Source organism: Acinonyx jubatus, chromosome A1 (assembly GCF_027475565.1).
Source record: "Acinonyx jubatus isolate Ajub_Pintada_27869175 chromosome A1, VMU_Ajub_asm_v1.0, whole genome shotgun sequence".
NCBI lineage: Eukaryota > Metazoa > Chordata > Mammalia > Carnivora > Felidae > Acinonyx > Acinonyx jubatus.
This window is the reverse complement of record NC_069380.1, coordinates 6727308-6747120: the sequence shown is the minus strand read 5'-3', so window position 1 is coordinate 6747120 and position 19813 is coordinate 6727308. Positions and strand designations below refer to the sequence as shown.

The 19813-nt window shown below is 41.8% G+C and overlaps 1 protein-coding gene across 3 annotated transcripts in view; it reads left to right on the top strand.

Moving 5' to 3' along the window:
* The window catches only part of USP12 (ubiquitin specific peptidase 12), a 104313-nt gene that overhangs the window by 62176 nt on the left and 22324 nt on the right, over positions 1 to 19813 (top strand). For 2 of the 3 annotated variants that reach the window (XM_053210513.1, XM_053210486.1), the window contains exons 3-4: positions 7158 to 7371; positions 16016 to 16245. In XM_053210513.1, the coding sequence (XP_053066488.1) occupies positions 7158 to 7371; positions 16016 to 16245 (444 nt within the window). The remainder of the gene's footprint in view (positions 1 to 7157; positions 7372 to 16015; positions 16246 to 19813) is intronic. The other variant, XM_053210553.1, reaches the window with a different exon arrangement.

The following is a 19813-nucleotide window of genomic DNA, read 5'->3' as shown; positions in this document are numbered from 1 at the left end:
TGAAACTTTCTTTCCATTTGTAAGTCATAAAATTGATTAGGCAAATGTCTCTTGGTTCTATTTGCTTTTGCATTGATTTATTCTCCTTTAGTTTCTCTCCACCTGCTGGCCATGGGCTGCTTGAGGGTTGCATTATCAGAGATCCCAGAGAATGTTCATATTAGACCTGACAAAAGAACTCTGGCCCAAGTATTCTGCTGAGATTGGGTCAAGTGGATGGCCCTGTTGGCAGGGTCTATAAAAAGGTTTGTGATTGACAACCCTATGGCATTTATGTAGAGAAGTCTGTTCCTATAAGGAAGGGTGGGACACTAGAGTGAGGTAGTGTAGGGTAAGGAATGGATGTCCACTAGCATATGGAAGGACATTTTTAGATTAGGTTTACTTGACTGTAGTGAGAGTGGTGGATAGGGAAATGTGGGGTATAGTGTTAAAAAACAGGGCCACCTAGGGCACCTGGCTCCGTTGGTTAAGCGTCCAACTCTTGGTTTCAGCTCAGGTCGTGATCTCGCTGTCGGTGGGTTTCAGCCCCCCTGTCAGGCTCCGTGCTAACAGTGCGGAGTCTGCTTGGGATTCTCTCTCTCTCTGCCCCTCCCTGCTCACGCTATCTCAAATAAGTAAATAAATTAAAGCCAACAAATGAACAGAACAGGGCCACCTAAACTGTGCTGGGGAAGAGGACCTTCCTTTAGAAGGGGACGTGCACAGGATAGGCATCATCATCACCAGCCTCCAGCATGGGACAATGGAGCATTTAATAAACATCTTGAAACGTTAAAAAAATTTTTTTTTAACGTTTATTCTTTTTTGAGAGACAGAGACAGAATGTGAGCAGGAGAGGGGCAGAGAGAGAGTGAGAGAGAGAGGGAGACACAGGATCTGAAGCAGGCTCCAGGCTCTATCCGTGTGTGCAGTGGTCCTGTGATACTCAAGTTCGACATGAGCGAGTCAGTGGTATCATTGTCTCTTATTCGTTTGTGCAGTTGCAATCTATTATAATTTGAACAGAGATTAAGAGATTACATGATTTAATTTCATTCGGTTAACCTAGGTTTTCAAAATGGCCACATGACTTAAAAAGATTGTTCAGAAATAACAGTGCGGTGACAGAGTACTGGGGAAGTGCTCCATGCAGGTTGCTAATTTAATTCTTTACAAGGTTTTACGAGGTGTGGGCTGTATTGTAAACCACACTCACAGATGAAGAAACGGATGAACGGAGTGGCTCAGTGATTTCCCTCGGTCAGGTAGCGGAACCCAGCTTGAGCCCAAGGCAGTTCAGTTTCAGGGCTTGTGACTTCCTCACCATGCCATGCTGCTGGCAAGGCAGGTGATCGCTCAGGTGAGTTCCAACAGACATGGTAGGATTGAAAAGTTAATATCAGAGGTGCCTGGGTGGCTCAGTCGGTTAGGCGGCTGACTTCGGCTCAGGTCAGGATCTCATGGTCCGTGAGTTCAAGCCCTGCGTAGGGCTCTGTGCTGACAGCTCAGAGCCTGGAGCCTGTTTCTGATTCTGTGTCTCCTTCTCTCTGACCCTCCCCCCGTTCATGCTCTGTCTCTCTCTGTCTCAAAAATAAATAAACGTTTAAAAAAAAAAGTTAATATCCTATTTTAGAAAGTAAAGTAAGGCCATAAAAGAACTTCCCATTTGTACCTCTCTGTGTGTGTCTGAGTCTTTGATAACTCATAGGATATACTGAGCATAAACCCAGTCTGTCAGTCACTGTATAAGCCACAGTTTACCAGAAGGCGTACTCAATTTTATTGCTCTCACTGAAGCATTGATAATCTTTAGTGAAAACAAAATTAATGTAAGTCAGACAAAAATTTAAAATATCTACTTGGCCTTAGTCACATTTGTTATACAGTCGACCTTTGAACAACATGGGTTTGAGCTGCCCCGGTCCCTCTATACATGGATTTTTTTTTTTTTTTTAACACAGTACTGTAAATGTCTCTTCTCTGCCGTATGACGTTAATAGCATTTTCTTTTCTCTAGCTTTGTTGTAAAAGAATACAGTACATAGTACATACGACATATAAAATACGTGTCAATTGATTGTTACTGGTAAGGCTTCCAGTCAACAGTAGTCTAAGTTTTTGCAGAGTCAAAAGTTGCCCTCAGATTATTTTTGTAAAAAAATTTTTTTTAATGTTTATTTTTGAGAGAGGGAGTATGCGTGGGGGAGGAGCAGAGAGAGAGAGGGAGACACAGAATCCAAAGCAGGCTCCAGGCTCTGAGCCGTCAGCACAGAGCCCGATGTGGGGCTTGAACTCACGAACCGCGAGATCATGACCTGAGCCAAGGTCGGACACTTAGCTGACTGAGCCACCCAGGTGCCCTGTAAATTTTTAATGTTTTTTTTTTGTTGTTTTTGTTTTTTTGGTTTTTTTGTTTTTGTTTTTTTTTTTTTTTGAGAGAGAGCAAGAGCAGGGGAGGAGCAGAGAGAAGGAGACACAGAATCTGAAGCAGACTCCAGGCTCTGAGCTGTCAGCACAGAGCCTGATGCGGGGCTCAAACCACAAACCGTGAGATCATGACCTGAGCTGAAGTTGGACACTTAACCCACTGAGCCACCCAGGCACACCAACTCAGATTTTTTTTTTTAATGTTTATTTTTTTATTTTGAGAGTGCATATAAGCAGGGGAGGGGCAGAGAGAAAGGGAGGGGGGCAGGGAGAGAGAGAGAGAGAGACAGAGAGACTATGAATTAATGAATGAATTCCAAGCAGGTCCTGCGCTGTCAGCGCAGAGCTCGACATGGGGCTTGATCTCATGAACTGTGAGATTATGACCTGAGCTGAAGTCAAGAGTCAGACACTTAACCTACTGAGCCACCCAGGTGCCCCTACACACAGATTTTGACCGTGTGAGGGATCAGCGCCCCTAACTTCCTCATTGTTCAGAGGCCAACTGTATATGATGTATGTTTTTATGTATATAAATTTTATATTTTATAAAAGTAATTTTAATGTGTAGAATGTAACACATATATAATTTTTATTTGTGTTTATTAGGGATGTGTGCTCAAAATGATCTTAATGATGGGGATATGATAAATATTTGTGGAGGGGGCATTGATTTTAAAACTAGGAGAAAAAGGCATTAGGGAAAGCAAGCATAGGTCATTGTGTTCAATGAGCAATTGAAAAATCATTGATCAGACCTTGAGGAGGTGGCAGCTTTTAAAATTTGTTTCCCTGATTTTAAGCCGGATTATACCTTTGATCTTCAAAATAAGCTGAGAAGATAGGGTAGGTGTCAACCCTATAGCAATGTCTTATTTAGAAATTGAGCATTCGGGGGCACCTGGGTGGCTCAGTTGGTTAAGCATCCAACTTTGGCTCAGCTCATGATCTCACGGTTCATGGTTCGAGCCCCGCGTCAGGCTCTGTGCTGACAGCTCGGAGTCTGGAGCCTGCTTCGGATTGCGTGTTTCCTTCTCTCTCTTCTCTCTTCTCTCTCCCCCCCCCCCCTCTCTCTCTGTCTCTCTCTCTGCCCTTCCCCCCGCTCATGCTCTGTCTCTTTCTCTCTCTCAAAAATAAACCAACATTAAAAAAATGTTTTCCAAAATTTTTAAAAAGAAATTGAACATTCAGAAACAGGAGTGTGGAGGAAATCATCCCAGACCATCTTTTGCATGAAAGCTATGCACTTGAAAGATACATTTTTAGGTCTTAGGAACTTGAATGAAAGCTGCTATCAAGGAAATTGAAAGAAAAGTTTCAGAGTTATGAATAAGATTGAAAGTGATTGTTTATTCTAGAGAAATAGTAGTAGTTTCACACTTTCATTTTTCCTTACTGGAATTGATGAAGATAAGTGCAAGACCATAAGAGAAGACATCAAATAACTGACTATAAAGTTACGTATTGCTTTACATTCAGGAGATGAGCAAGGAAGGGGCTGCCTTCCAGCATTCTCTACAGAATACAGACTCCCTCGGGTTCTTTACTAAGCTTGGAAGCCATTTGCTTCTTTTTTATGTCAGTCAAGTTTCACTATCGTACGTTTTTCTAATACACTGTGAGATGCTGTCTTTTGTTTTTAATCTACCTACTCTGTGGAAGTCATTGGAGTCTCTGTTGCTTATTCTTGAATAAAAATGACCAAATTATGGAGATGGAATCTTCTCTTCCGTTGACAGAGGTATAGTTTGTTGGTCATTAGCGTCATTAGACCATGGTATGAATCCTAGTATTGCTTTAGACTGACGAATACTGAGTAATTGGTACATTAATCTTAATATTGTAGGTTCTGCTGCAGGTGTACTTAGCCCCTGGATAGGCTTTATGAACGTTTCCATGGTTACATTTATCAATAGTATCAATGCATTGCCCAGTTATCTACCTCTTTTAGTATTTCTTTGGAAAGCCTCTTAAGCATCTGTTTTTATGAAACTACTTCTTGGCTCTGACCAACAATATGAATGTAAAACCCTCATTGGGCCACACGTTCTGTTCCTTTTTTGTGGTATTGTTTAACTTGTTTCTCTGTTTGAATATCTGTAAATTGATAGTTAGGTCTAGATGCTAGATATAAATTTAGTGTTGTTTTTTTTTTTAATGTTTATGTATTTTTTTTGAGAGAGAAACAGCATGAGTTGGGGAGGGGCAGAGAGAGAGGGAGGCCCAGAATCTGAAGCAGGCTCCAGGGCTCCGAGCTGTAGGCACAGAGCCCGACGCGGGGCTCAAACTCACAAGCTGTGAGATCATGACCTGAGCCAAAGTCAGACGCCCAACCGACTGAGCCACCCAGGTGCCCCTAGTGGTTTTGTTTAAAAAACAAAAGAACACTTCATAAGAGCTGCTATGTATTTCTCCAGGAGACATAGAAATTTTGTGGTTCTTTTTTAATGATGCCGGAATGCACTGAGGGTTCAGATCATTTTAAAGTTCTCCATCAGTCTTTAATGCTTTTAGTATCCCCTGATAATCACTGCCCAGTCCATTATTTACAATCATTTCTTTGGAATTTATTAGCTGGGATTGTTCTGTAAGCTAGAATTTCTTTCAGCAGCTATTTAGAGCCTTCTGGAATGTTGTTCTTACAAGAAAGACAAGAGAAAACTTTGATGTTTTCCTTTGATGTATTAGTTTGCGACTTCCCATGGAGAGGTCTCTTTTTTTTAAATGTCATTTTTCATAAATTTTTATGTAGTCAATTGCAGTATTTCTTTTTGATGAAAGTTGGCTCTTGAATCCACACAAAAAGATATTCCAGGCTAATCTGTATTTGTGTATTTCCTGTCCCAGACCTTGTATAGATAGCCATATCTGCAAGGGATCCTAGTTTCTTTTTGCGGGTAAAAGGTTTTTAAAGACTATAATCTGTGTGCCAGGGAAACTTGCTGCTGCTGCTAGGCCTTGAAGTGGACAGAAGTGTGAACACACGCACACACACAGAAAGACATGAGTTTATAATTGATAACTTCACGTTCCAATTTAAGTTTACAAGGCTTTTACTCTTTATTACTGTAGCTTTTTTCCTTCGCATTAATAATTTTGGTTCCTAAGGATATTAATGTAAGTCTTTGCTTGCTTTGTCCTTCAGAAATCTGTAGCGGTTTCAGAATAACAATGTCAATAGACTAATTCTAACAATGCGACTACTGGATGCCATTTAAGATTCCTTGTTTTCTTTTTACTCTTAGAGTTTTTCCGTAGGCATGTATGATAAAAATTCTGTGTTTTAAAATTGCTTGAAGTAATTTTTTGTGTAGTTCTCCCCCAACTTAATAAACATTTAGTTTTCACTGATCTCTATTTCCTTTTAGTTTTAGGAATTTCTTTTTTTTTTTTCCCCTCTGGGTACTTCTTAATTTATTTTTTTAAAAAATGGGTGCAAAGCAGACGTTTTTAAAAATGTGCTTTGAATTCTCTCCACTCTTCCTTCTTTCCTTATAAATAACCATTTTTATTAGCTTTTAATTTATCCTTCCTGGTTTTAAGCATAAGCAAAGGACATGAGTTTGACCTTGCTCATTATTAAAAGTCTTCTCTGCCTAGCCTTTTAGGTTAGTATGTGTGTGACTTCACTGCATGATGGTGCTGTGAGAATTTGCTCTCTTTACTTTTTTATACTCTCAAGGTACCCCCCCCCCCCCAGGTCCTCCCTGGCTTTTGGGTGTTTTGTCAGCTGACTTTGGGAGCCAGTGTCTATTAATGGGAAGGAAAAAGGGAGACAACAAATGTTTGTCAAACTATGTATCAGTTTCTCTTCAGGTAGGAGTGTTTTCCCCATTATTAAAGAGTAGGAAGTTGAAGTTCAGTGAGCTGTAGTTACACATTCCAGATCACGTGTCGGGTAAGAAGTTGAGGATTTAACTCTGCACCTGACGCTCATTTGTAATATATCCAGAATGATATGACCCGGCATCTCAGCATTTCAGTGGTGGTTGTGCTGGCACGCTGATGATTTTTTTTTTTTTTTTAAAGTGTATTTATTTTGAGAGAGAGGGAGCGTGACCTGGGAAGGGGCAGAGAGAAAGGGAGAAAGAGAGAATCCTAAGCAGGCTCCGTGCTGTCAGCGCAGAGCCCGACGCGGAGCTCAGTCCCACCAACCCGTGACATCACGACCCAGGCCAAGATCGAGAGTCAGATGTTAACTGACTGAGCCACCCACGTGCCCTGCTGATGGTTTTTAGTGTAATATTTCACAGGATCTCATTTGACTTTGCTTTTTGTTTTTATTTCTTGAATGGCACTTAAGAATCGGATAGAAAACTTTACTTTTGTGTTTTTTTAAAGAATTTTTGAGAGCTGTGTTTTAAAATGTATCATATATAAATGGTTGGTTAGTCTCCAACCAAAATATGATAATAGTGGGAATTGAAAAAGAAAACATTACACAGAATTCTAAACCTTAACTACTTTGTTTAAACTATATAATTTTTTGAATTTGTTTTCATAAAGGCCAAATTTATCGCATCTGTTTTCCTTCCATTTTAACCTGCAACCAATGCCTGGAGCCTCCATTTAATGTTAAAAAGGCAAATTTGCAATCAGAATAATTATTTCTACTCTCAGATACCTTTTAATTTATGAGGGTCATAAATTCCCTGTCTTGTCTCTGTTTTCTTAATTGTACGCATGGAAATTCTATCTCTTGAAAATGTTGCCCCAAATTTAACAAGATTTTTTTTTTTCTATTCTAGTTTGGGAATACCTGCTACTGTAATTCAGTTCTTCAAGCACTTTATTTTTGTCGTCCGTTTCGGGAAAAAGTTCTAGCGTACAAGAGCCAACCCAGGAAGAAGGAGAACCTTCTTACCTGCCTAGCAGACCTCTTCCACAGCATAGCCACTCAGAAGAAGAAGGTTGGGGTGATTCCTCCTAAGAAGTTCATAACAAGATTACGGAAGGAAAACGGTAATTCTTCTACTTCTGAATATATTCTTCCAAAACAGGAAGGGTAAATACGGCACACTGTAAGTCAGTAAGCACTGACCAAGCATCTGTTTTATGCCTGACAATATGTTAGCCATTGAAGAGACCAAAGCTGATGTTCCTGTCTTTAAGGACACGCCAGTTTAGTGAGGAGGCAGCCACACAGTAATTAAAATGAGGTGTGATTCATTTTGGAAGTATGTTAGACAAAGACCAAATTTCTTTATGCCAGGAGATAGAAATGATTTTTTTTTTTTTTTTGCCTGCCTGACTTTTCTATCAAGAGTGAAGTATTATGGTTCCCCCCCCCCCCCCACATTATTGTTTTGGTAATGCTTTCCATATGTTAACCCTTAACCCATTCTATCCTTACAATGAGCTGATGCAGAGAGCCTGTTATTTCGCCCATTTTAGTCATGAAAGGGACAAAAGCGAACCTTTCCAGGAGTCCTACCCCAGGGAAAGGAAAGAGCCAGAACAATAAAACTTTTTGGCTTAGGGTAGGTGGTTTTAACTCCACTCACCCCTTTAATAAAAATAGTTACTGATTAAGCCCCGCTTTCCTTTTCTCTCTTAAAATGTTTTTCACTTAGTTTTCACAGCAAGCCCCTATGTTAGACATTATTCTCTCTCTTGACCTGAGATGGTTGACGCTCAGAGAAGTAAAAGTGGCTTGTCAGGGTCCCCTATGTCTTCCTGACGTCTAAATCCCTTATTCTGCCTAGCAGGGTCTGTTAAAGAATTCAAATGGGACTTAAATAACATGTGGAATTCTGTTTTGTTTGATAAAGGCATTTAAATCATTGTAGAAATAAAATCGAGTGGTATTTTAGTTTGATTTCTTATCGAAAGACAAGAGATAAGATTTGAGAAGTCTTGAAGATTGGTTATTAAACATACTACTGAATAATCCTGTCCTTAACAGAGCTGACACCATTCATTATCCCAGGAATTGAGATAGGCCTCGTGGGTCCAATCTAGTTTCCCAAAACACAAGAAGACGCTGAAACAATGTGACAATAGGCTATTTATTGTTCTTGAGTCTGATTCAGGTGTTAAAAGATTTTATTTCCTCCAAATACAGATACAGAGCAGTGGAACCGTCGCTCACAAAAATAAATCTTTTTAAGTGTTTCCCCTATGAAAGCCAAACATCTTTACTTTCTCAAATTACAGAATTGTAGAGTGTCTTCTGTTTTTAAGGACACCGCAAACCAACTCCATTAGAGAATGGCTGAGTGATTCAAGCCCTCTCTGTCTTTTTTGCCTGTACTGGTATGAAAGTTCAGAAATTTTGTCCTGGTAGAAAATTCAAGTGCATGGTAATTGAACATGCCATCCTTTCAGTGATTTCGTTAGCATTTTAGAAACGTACAACATCAGAAAGCTGAAACTCACACAGAATACACGTTATTTTCCTTTTTCGCTGAATAGTATACTTTTCTTGACATTATCGTTCAGCGGATTGTCTGTGCTCTTAGTTGGGGCTGCCGTAACAAAAATACCATGGGTTGGGTGGCTTAAACAGTAGATACCTATTTCTCACCGTTCTGGAGGCTGCGAAGTTCAACGGTAACATGCTGGCAGCTTCCCCGTGTGATGTCGGCCCTTTTCTTGGTTTGTAGGCGGCTGCCTTTTTGCTGTGTCCCCCACACGGTGGAGAGAGAGAAGCAAGCTCGCTCCTCTCTCTTCTTACGAGGGTGCTGGTCCCAGCCCTCAAGACCTGAAAGTCCTTCCAACGACCCCATTTCCAAATAGCATCGCTTTGGGGGTTAGGGTCTCAACATACGAATTTTGGTGGGGGCACACGCATGCAGTCCTTAACATGATTGTTAAGTGTGCGGTGACTTGTTAAGTTTAGATTCACTCCTAAACACGGAGCTCAAGTTACTGTGTTTGGAAAGGTGTGTGTGGATTTACATATTTGTTTGTCAAAGCTGGGATGTTTTTAGAGTGTTTATTATTTTTTAATAATTCGGTGTTTTCTGAAAGTTTTTATATGTTTAGGCAGAGTAAATTGGTGCACCGTAGACTTACTTTGTTGAATGAAACTGATTGCAGAATGAGTATTCCAAACTTATCTTTTCATAGTTTTGTTTCATTTTTCTATACCTCAGGAACAATATGGAATGGAAAAGCATGTTTATTATTCGATGTTGCTGGCTTCTGTATGTTTTGAAATACAGTTTTGCCTTTCGATTCTTTTCCTGATAATTGTGTAAAGGAGAAGAGGAACATACAAATTAAAGAGGATTCAGGCGCACCTGGGTGGTTCAGTCGGTTAAGCGTCCGACTTCGGTTCAGGGCGTGATCTCACGGTTCGTGGGTTCGAGCCTGCATCGGGCTCTGTGCTGACAGTCAGCTTGGAGCCTGGAACCAGCTTCGGATTCTGTCTCCCTCTCTCTCTGGCCTTTCCCGATTCCCACTCTGTCTCTCTCTCAAAAATAAACATTAAAAAATAAATTTAAAAAAAATACAGAGGATTTAATTGTATACACCCTCCTGAGATTGTCTGCTAGTTGTTTTTAATCTCTGGAACATTGGATGCTGCCCGTTTCAGAATTACCACTAACTTTCACTGTTGGACTCTTGTTCCTTTTTTTTTTTTTTTTTAATTTTAGCACATGTGGGTGAGAGAGGCGGAAGGGCGGGGGGGAGAGAGAGGGAGAGAGGGAGAGAATGAATATCTTAAGCAGGCTCCACACACAGCGCAGGGAGCCTGACGTGGGGCTTGATCCCACAGCATTCAAGACCTGAACTGAAATCAAGAGTTGGATGCTCACCCAACTGAGCCACCCAGGCACTCCTGGACTGTTGTTCTTAAATCCCTTTTCTTCCATGTTATGCTGTAAACTTAAGGTTTTGTATTTTCAGTAGATACCAGCTCAATATTGTGCTAATCGCTGTTGCTTTATATTACTAATCATTCTGATATCCCTTGTAAAGAATCTGTTTTAACTTCAGTAATGGATTTTTGTTTTCAAAATTTTAATTCGTGTTGCCTAACCACAGCATATGAGAACTGTGTCATAGTGCTTTTATAGTGTGATAGATACAGTGGTGACACTTAGTGCTTTTACGGTATGATACAGGGCTAACACTCGCTCCATAACCGTGTTACCTTTGATGATGGGAGACTAGCTGAATGTTTGTATTGTTTAACTATTATGTATTTAGCTCCTGCAGAGCACCAGAAACTAGGAGCTGACATTCTCACGGGGAAGGCACTCAATCATGTAATATAATGTATTGGCGCTGTGAAAACAAAACAAAACAAAAACAGGGAAAGGGGAATAGAGAATGAGGGAGTTGATAAGTTTTGTTAGATCAGAGAGTTAAAGTGAGAAGCCATTGGAAGATTTGGGGCAAAATTGTTCCAACCGGATAGAATAGAAATTGCAGTTGCCCTGAGGGCTTGACGGAAAGCAAGGAAATTAACGTGGCTGGAGTGGAGTAAGATAAAGATAGAAAAGGGAGGGGCCTGGGGCTTGGGTTTTATTTTGAAAGTCGTGGCAAGCCGTTGGGGGGTGCTGAGCAGGGGGTGATAGGTTTTGATCTGCATTAGAAGGAGATCCCTGTGGCTGCTGGGAGGGGGGGGGGGCACAGCGGTGGGTCAGTGGGCAGGGGCAGCTTGAGTGGGAGCAGGGAGACCATCCCAGAGGCTACTGCAGTCATCTGGGGTAAGAAATGAAGCCCTCTCTTTCACATCGCTAACTCCCTGTAGGCACTCTATTATTTTCGAAGAATTGAAACATAGACTGGTGATCGAATTCTGTGCTAGCCAGCATTGACGCAGCTGAAGAGTTGGGGATCAGTTAGGTTGGGCTTGAAAGTCAGATCCGCTGGTGCCTGTAGCTGTGCACTCAGACCCGCTGGATCTTAGCAGTTTACATAGTCACACTGTTGTTGTGGGCCAGATTTATTCCTCTCCTGTCATCTTAGCTGTTTCAGCCCCCATTTTTTTTCATCCGTTCGTTCGTTCATTCATTCGTTCGTTCATTCATAAAATGTCAAGCACATCTAATATGTGGCAGGCACTGTTCTAAGTGCTGGGGATATAGCAGTGAATGGGTAGAAGTGGTCTTTATTCTCGAGAGACCTGTAAGAACATAGCAGTGGTTCAGGCGATGTGGAGAGATACTAATGCAAACATACATGCATATTTGTATGTATATTTTTTAAAGCTTATTTATTTTGAGAGAGTGAGAGACAGAGCATGCAAGGGAGGGGCAGAGAGAGAGAATCCCAAGCAAGTTGTGCACTCTGAGCGCGGAGCCCAACGCGGGTCTCGAACTCACAAACTGCAATATCGTGACCTGAGCCAAAGCCAGGAGTCGGACGCTTAACCGACTGAGCCACCCAGGCGCGCCTATATATATTTAAGTGTTGGTCTTCCTTAAGTGAGGAAATAATTAGAAGTCACACCTATTAAGTAGGTTTGAGTAAATAATTTCCCACATTCATTTTAATCCTTTTTCTTCAGAAGGAGCACAAAAGATTTTCTGTGTAATAAAAGCTGCTAGCTAGTTCTGAATTAGGAAGAACATGTAACCTTTTTAAGCGTTGATTTAGTTTTCATTTTTTTTTTTGCATTAATGTTGCAGCTATATTAGGACTTTAGTCGTTTGTACTTTCCATATACATTTATTTAATAATGAAATTGTCTGTCTCTCCCACTAGACTGTCGGTTCCATGACGGAGGGAACCCATTTGTTTTTGCTCTCCATTGTATTCCCAGCACATAATCCAGTTCCTGGCACATAGTAGGTTCTTACTGAATATTTGTTGACTGAATGAGTGAATTTGTTTTTAATTTGCCAGAACAAGCTGGAAGTCCACCCTTCCCATTATGCTACTTAGCAGAGAAGAAAGCAAACCATAAGGAAACCAAGATTTTAGGAATTTAATATAATACAATTTCCAGGGATTATCCTGTGGCCATTTAGTTGATTTTTCTTTTTTTTTGGGGGGGGGGGTCCTGGTTAATGTTTTTAAAGTTGTATTGGGTGCTCTTAGGCATGGCAGGATTCTGGCATATACAGCATACTGTATTTATGGAAAATGGACTATAAATTATTTTAAACATTTCAGCAAAATGCTGAAAGAGTATTTTCTGGTTTACTTTACATCTCAGTTCCAGAGCATTCGAGTCAGTGGAAGTATGTCTGTGAGTGTGAAGTCATTGTTCTGTGTTAAAAAAAAAAAAAAAAAAAAAGCAAAACCAAAAAAAGATGTTTTAAGTGTTTAAAAAGCAAAAATATTTGCACATTTTGCTTTACAAAAAAAAAATTATTATTCTGAAAAACATGCATAGATGCTAAAATAATTTTTAACAGGAAAAAATAAGACTTCATTATTATTTTTCATTTAAATCTTTGTAGGTATTCTTTAATTTCGTAGTTTAAGAATTATTTTTTAATTTGAGAGAGAGCGCATGCGTGCGTGTGAGTGGGGCAGGGGGGCAGAGGGGAAGGGAGAGGGAGAGAGAGAGAGAGAGAGAGAGAGAATATCTGAAGCAGGCTCCATGGCCTTAGCGTGAAGCTCAGTGCGGGGCTCGATCCCACAATCCTGAGATCATGACCTGAGCTGAAATCAAGAGGGGGTCGCTCAACTGACTGAGCCACCCAGGTGCCCCTGTAGTTTATTTTAAATATTTATGGCAAAAAATGTACTCTTTAAAACTTCGGTTGTAAAAAATAGTTGATTTAGTGGAAAAGAGACCAGATGACAGCATAGAGCCTAGCGTATGGAGACCCACCATAGTGATTGTTCCTACCTCACTCTCTAGGTCCTTACAGTGTCTATAAAATGTTTTTACTTGCTTCCTCTTAGTAACTCTAGCATAATTTACTTCTGTTTCTTATCTGAGTGGACCTCGGCGGCTCTAGATTTGCGGCCTGGGGATGGATGAGTAAGTGAGGGATGGAAAGGGAACTTTAAGGGGTCAAGTGCACTTGAGGAAGCTGCCTGGACACTGAAAGTGTGTCAGGGTTAGTGCAGGAGTCGGGATGAACAAAGACGCCGTGAATCAGGCCATCCGTCAGTGAGGGAGGGGGAGGCGGCCGCAGAAGGATGGGGCTTAAGGCCAGATCTTAATAGCTTTTTTGACTGAGGGCGAGGGTTTTTAATATGCAGATGACATGTGACGGTTTAGAAGTGGCAGCAGGGAGCTGAAAAATGCCAAAGGTTGGAGACGTGGGGAGTTTAGAACAGAAACTGGCTCCCGGAGGGAACAGCAAAAGGGTCGAGAAAGTAGAAAATCCCAAGGTCGAGGAAGGACATAAGGGACAGTAAATGAACGACAGTAACAGAGGATGGGAGCCGAGGGTTGGGGGACGGAGTAGTAGTATCTTCAGAGATGAAGGATTATCGCATTGAGAGGCAAGGTGAAAGGTAATTGACTTGAGTTTTCCCGACTTTGGCCTAGACCAGCCCAAAGGCAGAACCGTCCAAGGTTTCTGAGCGTGACTTGGCTTGGTCTGAGAGATGGAGTAGATGGCCAGGGGGGTCTGCGGTGGAGGGGGCTCTGTCACGGTGATGGGTGTGGTGCCGAACTTCTGCTGGGAGCGGGGGAGGGGGACGGTGTCACAGTGCTTGGCTTCCTCGCGGGCAGAGACCGTGGGACACTCGGAACACCAAACTACACGTCAGTAGATGTTAAGTCCACATAGGCCAGTGCGCTGTATCTTAGGGCTCAGGGCTGTTACTGTTCTGAAAAAGAACATGAGGGGTTTGTTTAAGGCTAATCAGGTCCCTCAGGGCAAGCTTACAGCAGAGAAATGAAGCGTGAACACATGGATACTTCCTGTGTGGCTCTTAGTACGTCCTTTTTTTTTTTTTTTTTTAATTTTGTTTTGGCATTTATTTGTTTTTGAGAGACAGAGCACAGGCGGGGGAGGGGCCGAGAGAGAGAGAGGGAGACACAGAACCCGAAGCCGGCTCCGGGCTCCGAGCCGTCGGCCCAGAGCCCGACGCGGGGGCCCGGACCCACAAACGGCGAGATCGTGACCTGAGCCGAAGTCGGACGCTCAACCGACTGAGCCACCCGGGCGCCCCTCTCCCCATTCTTCACATTGTTGTGTTTGACTTGAAATCTAAGAGAGGTTAAGTAAATTGCGTATGACATGCCTGTGATTAGTGGTAGGACGGTCATAGGAATCCCAACAGTCTTGCTGTAGCAACTGCACCTTCAAGCTGATACTTTTTAAAGGTCTTTCTGACGCCGTGATCGAAATCATTGTTTTATTTTCTTCGAGTATACCTCCCCAGTGAACATTCTCACCTGTTCCCATTCTGTTTGTGCAGTCACTTTGCAAAGGAAGACGGTATTCCAGTTTACAGACCAGAAAATTAAGGCGGTTTTGATCGCCATGAGGTTGAACATGTTTGCGTGTTTCTTCACCTTTCGAATTTAGCTTCTAAAAACTGTTGATTCCGAGTCCTTTCCACACTTCGTATTTCCTTTGGCTCAAGCTCTTTCTGTGTTGAAGATGTTACTAACTTTTACGTTTTATGGTGTTTTGTAAACCTTCTCAATGATTTCTAATCCAGAGAATTTAACTTCATGCAGTTATAACTGTAGCTCTTCTAAAATGGAATATTTTATTTTACCTTAGACTCTCCCAAAGTTTTCTTCCTAATTTATACTCTTTTATTTAAAATATGTTAACTGTAATCTTCCTGGAATTCGTTAAATGGTCCTCGAGGATCCATCAAGGTAAAATTTTCCTGACCCGGTGCTTCCTGCACGTGTTTGACTAAGCCGCAGGCGTCCGTCTGTCCGTGCGTGGCTAAGTCACCCCGCCTGCTGGAGTCGGGACTGCCTGGCTTGCATCTTGAGCCTGCATTTCCCAGCAGCGTGACTTTTCCTCTCTGATCCCCTTCCCTCATTTGAAGGATAACCATAACGATGTCGCAGCGGTGTTCAAAAGACCCAGTGGGACACCGCCTGTAAAGTCCTTACCTTTCAGTGTCAGGTTGTGTCAGGTCAAGCGCAGGATAAAGCAGTATTTCCATCACGTTTACTCATTTGTATAGCTGCGGGGGACCTGTCACCTTTGGAAGGGCCTTAGGGACCGTCTGGCTCGAATAGGTCATTGGTGACACCACTGTTTCCTGGACCTGACTGCAGCTCAGACTCGCCTGGAGGACCTTTGAAAAGTCCCGGGTCCCAGCCGCCCCCCCACCCCCCCCACCCCCCGACTGAATCCCGAGGATGCACAGCCCAGTGATTCAGAATTGCAGCACACTTTCTGTGTGGTTCTTAAGCATTTGGCTTCCCGTTGGCAAGAGGTTGTCCAGTGTCGGTTTCACAGCTTGCCACGTCATAATATTCATGGAATAATACAGCGGTTTCTGGTCCCTTCCATATGTTATGTAAACGTTCAAGGCGGGTCTCATGGATCGGTTAGTATCGTTTCTCTAAAAGGAAAGTTCTCATCTCAACTGTCTTTTCTCCAAATTTAGTCCTATTTCCGTATGTGAAAGATCGTCTGTTTCTTGTATATGACCGACAATGCCAGACGTTTGTGCTTGGTTCTGATAGACCACGAGATTCTCGTTTTAAATCTAGTTTTAATGAAGTTACTAATTCTGAAATAATGCCCTAATGTATTTTTGGTTTTAGAACTTTTTGACAACTACATGCAACAAGATGCCCATGAATTCTTAAATTACCTACTAAATACAATTGCTGATATCTTACAAGAAGAGAGAAAGCAGGAAAAGCAAAATGGCCGTTTACCTAATGGTAATATCGACAGCGAAAATAACAGCAGCCCACCAGACCCAACGTGGGTTCATGAGATTTTTCAGGGAACATTAACAAATGAAACCAGATGTCTTACTTGTGAAACCGTAAGTATATCGTAAAATTTTAGAGGGAGCAAATTTACTTCCTTTTTACCGAAAGTTCTTTGGAGGATGAGTGAGAGTGGAACGCGAGGCTGGAATTTCTTAGGTGTAGGATAAACGAAGATTAAAGATGTACCTGTCACTTGAAAGGGTTCGGTCTACACTTTTTCCATAATGTTGCTTATTAACAGTGAATACCCGCGACGACAGAAAAAGTAACCTCCTGCAGTTTCGGACCACAGTTGACCCTTGAACACTAGGGGGTCGAACTTCCTGGGTCCACCCGTTTGCGGATTTTTTTTTTTTTTTTTTTTTTTTTTTTTGGATACAGTACCGTAAATGTATTTTCTTCGTAACGTTTTCTTTTCTCTAGCTTACTTTACTGATATCACGATACATATACAAAGTGTGTGTTAATCAAGTGTGTACGTTATCGGTAAGGCTTTTCTGGTCAACAGCCAGCCGTTAGTAGTTAGCTTTTTGAGGAGTCGAAGGTTATGCCCAGATTTTCAACCGCAGCGGGGGTGTGGGTTGGGGAGTTCGGTGCCCCTGACCCCCCTCTGCATTGTTCAGGGATCAACCGTGTTTGATTCTGTTTCAGTAGAAGAGGCCAGAGAGCCGGGTTCTGGAAATTCTATGTCTGTGTGTCAGGTAAGCCCATAAGAAACTTACAGGTCAGGGAGGCACCTGCGTCTGTTTTTCCTTTCCCTACAGTTATGTGTCTTGTTGGAATAAAAACTAAAGCGTATTTGTTATACTCCGCGGGGAAGGCACCCGCTTGCTGGATACTTTGTAAAGACGAGCGGTAGGGAGGAAGCCCAAAAATGAATTCCACTGGATTCCACTGGATTCCACATGGGATCGGATAACTCAGTCCTTTTGTTATATCGTTACCTTGTTACCCCATTTCTCACTTGAGGAATGAAAGGTCAGACTCTTGTTTAATCAGGCATCCGTTACTCCGTTTTGCCAGTTGAGCCACCAGTGTCCTTCACGGCATTTCTGCCCCTGCAACCGAATCTGGTTAAGAGTTTGCTCAAGCGGTGTGCATTTCATATAGTGGTCATATTTTCTCTAGCCGCCTTTAATCTGGAACATTCCCATAGTGGTTTTGGTCTTTTATGACATTTGTTTTACATTTTAAAAGAAGATGTGCCTCCTTTTTAAAAACAGTTGAACATTGCTCTTACCGAGTTTGCCCGATGCTTCCTTCTAATTAGATGCAGGTGCGTTCTTGGCTGGAGTGGTCAGTTAGTGTTGTGTCCTTCTCAGGGCATCCTGTCTGGGCACCCAGTACCCACCTGCCTCTTGATGGGGAAGTTAACTTTGATCTCCCATTCAAATTGTTGTTCATTTTCTCCACTTGGTGATGACCGGCCTTTATGCCCTTGTAACTAGTGGGCAGTCTGTGGGGAGACACAAATACCTTGTTCTTCATCAAAATCTCCCCTAGGATCCAGCATCCACTGAGGATTTTTGCCTGACTCAGCCTTCAGCATGATGGTCGTACTACTAGTTTTAAGAGGAGAGGAGCATCGTCCAGGGGAAAAGAGAGTCCACGGCGAGAAAAGATCAGATGTTTTATGGATGTTTGGAGGAATAACATAGTTCCTTGGTTGACTAGATCAGATAAACTTACACTGGCGGAGGCTAATAAGGAACTGTATTCTTCTTTTTTAATTAATAGACTTCAGAAGAATTGAGTGGAAAGTACAGAAAGTTCCCAGATACCTCCTCTCCTCCACTTCCCCCTGTTATTAACATCTTGCACTACTGAGGTGCGTTGGTTGCAGTTGATGGGCCAGTAATTGATGGGTACATTATCAACTAATTCTGTAGTCCATATTTTAGTTCACTCTTGGTATCATCTGTTCTGTGGTTCTGTTTATTTTGACATACGTATAATGACCCGTGTCTTTCACTACAGTATGATACAGAGTAGTTTCAGTGCCCTAAAAATCCTCTGTGCTTCACAGATTCATCCCTCCTTCCTCCCCAAATCCCTGGCAACCATCGGTCATTTTACTGCCTCCATAGTTTTGACTTTTGCAGGGTGACATGTACAGTTGGAATTGTAGATATGAGTGAGGCCTTTTCAGATTTCTCCTTTCTCTTAGCAATATGTACCTAAGGTGTCTCCATGTCTTTTTGTAGCCTGGCAGCCCGTTTCTTTTTACCACGGAATTCTGTTTCATCGTGTGGACATATCACAGTTTATCCATTCATATACTGAAGGATGTCTAGGTTGCCTCCCACTTGTGATGATTATTGCTTTGTCTTCTCTGGGCCTCTTGCCTCTCCATGTAAACTGTAGAATCATAAAAGATTTAGAAACTGGTTTATTATCCATAAAATAATGTGCTGTGATTTTGAATGGATTGTGTTGACTCTGTTGATCAAGTTGGGCAGAACTGAGTTCTTGACAATGTTGAGTCTTTACTGTCCATTTACATGGACTCTACATTTATTTACATCTTTCTTTCTTATGGAAGAAGTCATCTTGTCGTTGTCCTCGTGTTGATCTTGTACATACTTTGTTAGCTTTACATACCTAAGTGTGGGGGTTTTTTGTTGTTCTTTTGTCTTTTGTTTTGTTTTTGGTGCTAATGTAAGCAGTAGTGCGGTTTCTTTCTCTTAAAGCAAATAGTGATCCTTTTGATTCAACCATGAATAAAAAGATAGGCTCTTTCAGTGGAACCCTAACCAATAAAGATGAGTGACTGTTGACTGTTGATTATGCGTTCATCTTTTTAACTATAACCAGAGCTCTGCAGGGCCATCATTGTCAACAGTGTAATTTTAGTTAATGAAAGGACACAGTTGTAATAAATAAAATTCTCTTTTGTGAATCCATTTTTATTGGTGAACCTCTTTCACATCAAGCAAAAGAGGTTTAACTGAATGCTTGAATGCATTAACATCCTGTGTGGGTGTTTTTGGGTTAGAGTAAGGATTACTGTTTGTTGTTGTAGCCATTGCAGTAAGAGCTTGACTGGGCAGTGTTTGATGGCAGGAACTGGTCTCAGGACTCACCTTTATTCGATCTGAGCAACTCCACTGGTTTTAACATGAGTTTTATAGAGACATATTATAAAAAAAAATTCTGTTGTAGCTGAATTCCAAGCTTTTAGGAAATACACTGAGCGGTGTTTCAATTGGAAGAGTGGGTTGAATCAGAATTTGGCAGTTGGTTGGTGTTTGGTGTGATGAAATTTGGTCTGTGTTCGAAGACCTGTATGATTCATCCTCTTCAAGAAGACAGAAGATAGTTAAATTTGCTTATTAGCATGTTGGGAAATGTAGTTTTGGTGAAGCTGGCAGAGTAGATTTGGGACCCCGTGGAGGTCTTTGGGATGCTGTGGTGCCAGGCCTTGGAAGCTTATTTTGTAGACTGGGGACAATGGGGGATGAGGATTAGATGTTTTTGAAGGACAAAGTGATGTCACCCATCCTTGGTTGCTCAAATATTTATTTTATTCGCAACGGATGGCTAGTGATTCTTCCCCCCATTCTTTGCTAGGTCCTCCTGTGGCCTGCAGTCTATATTTGCAGATAGTTTCCCAAGAATTAA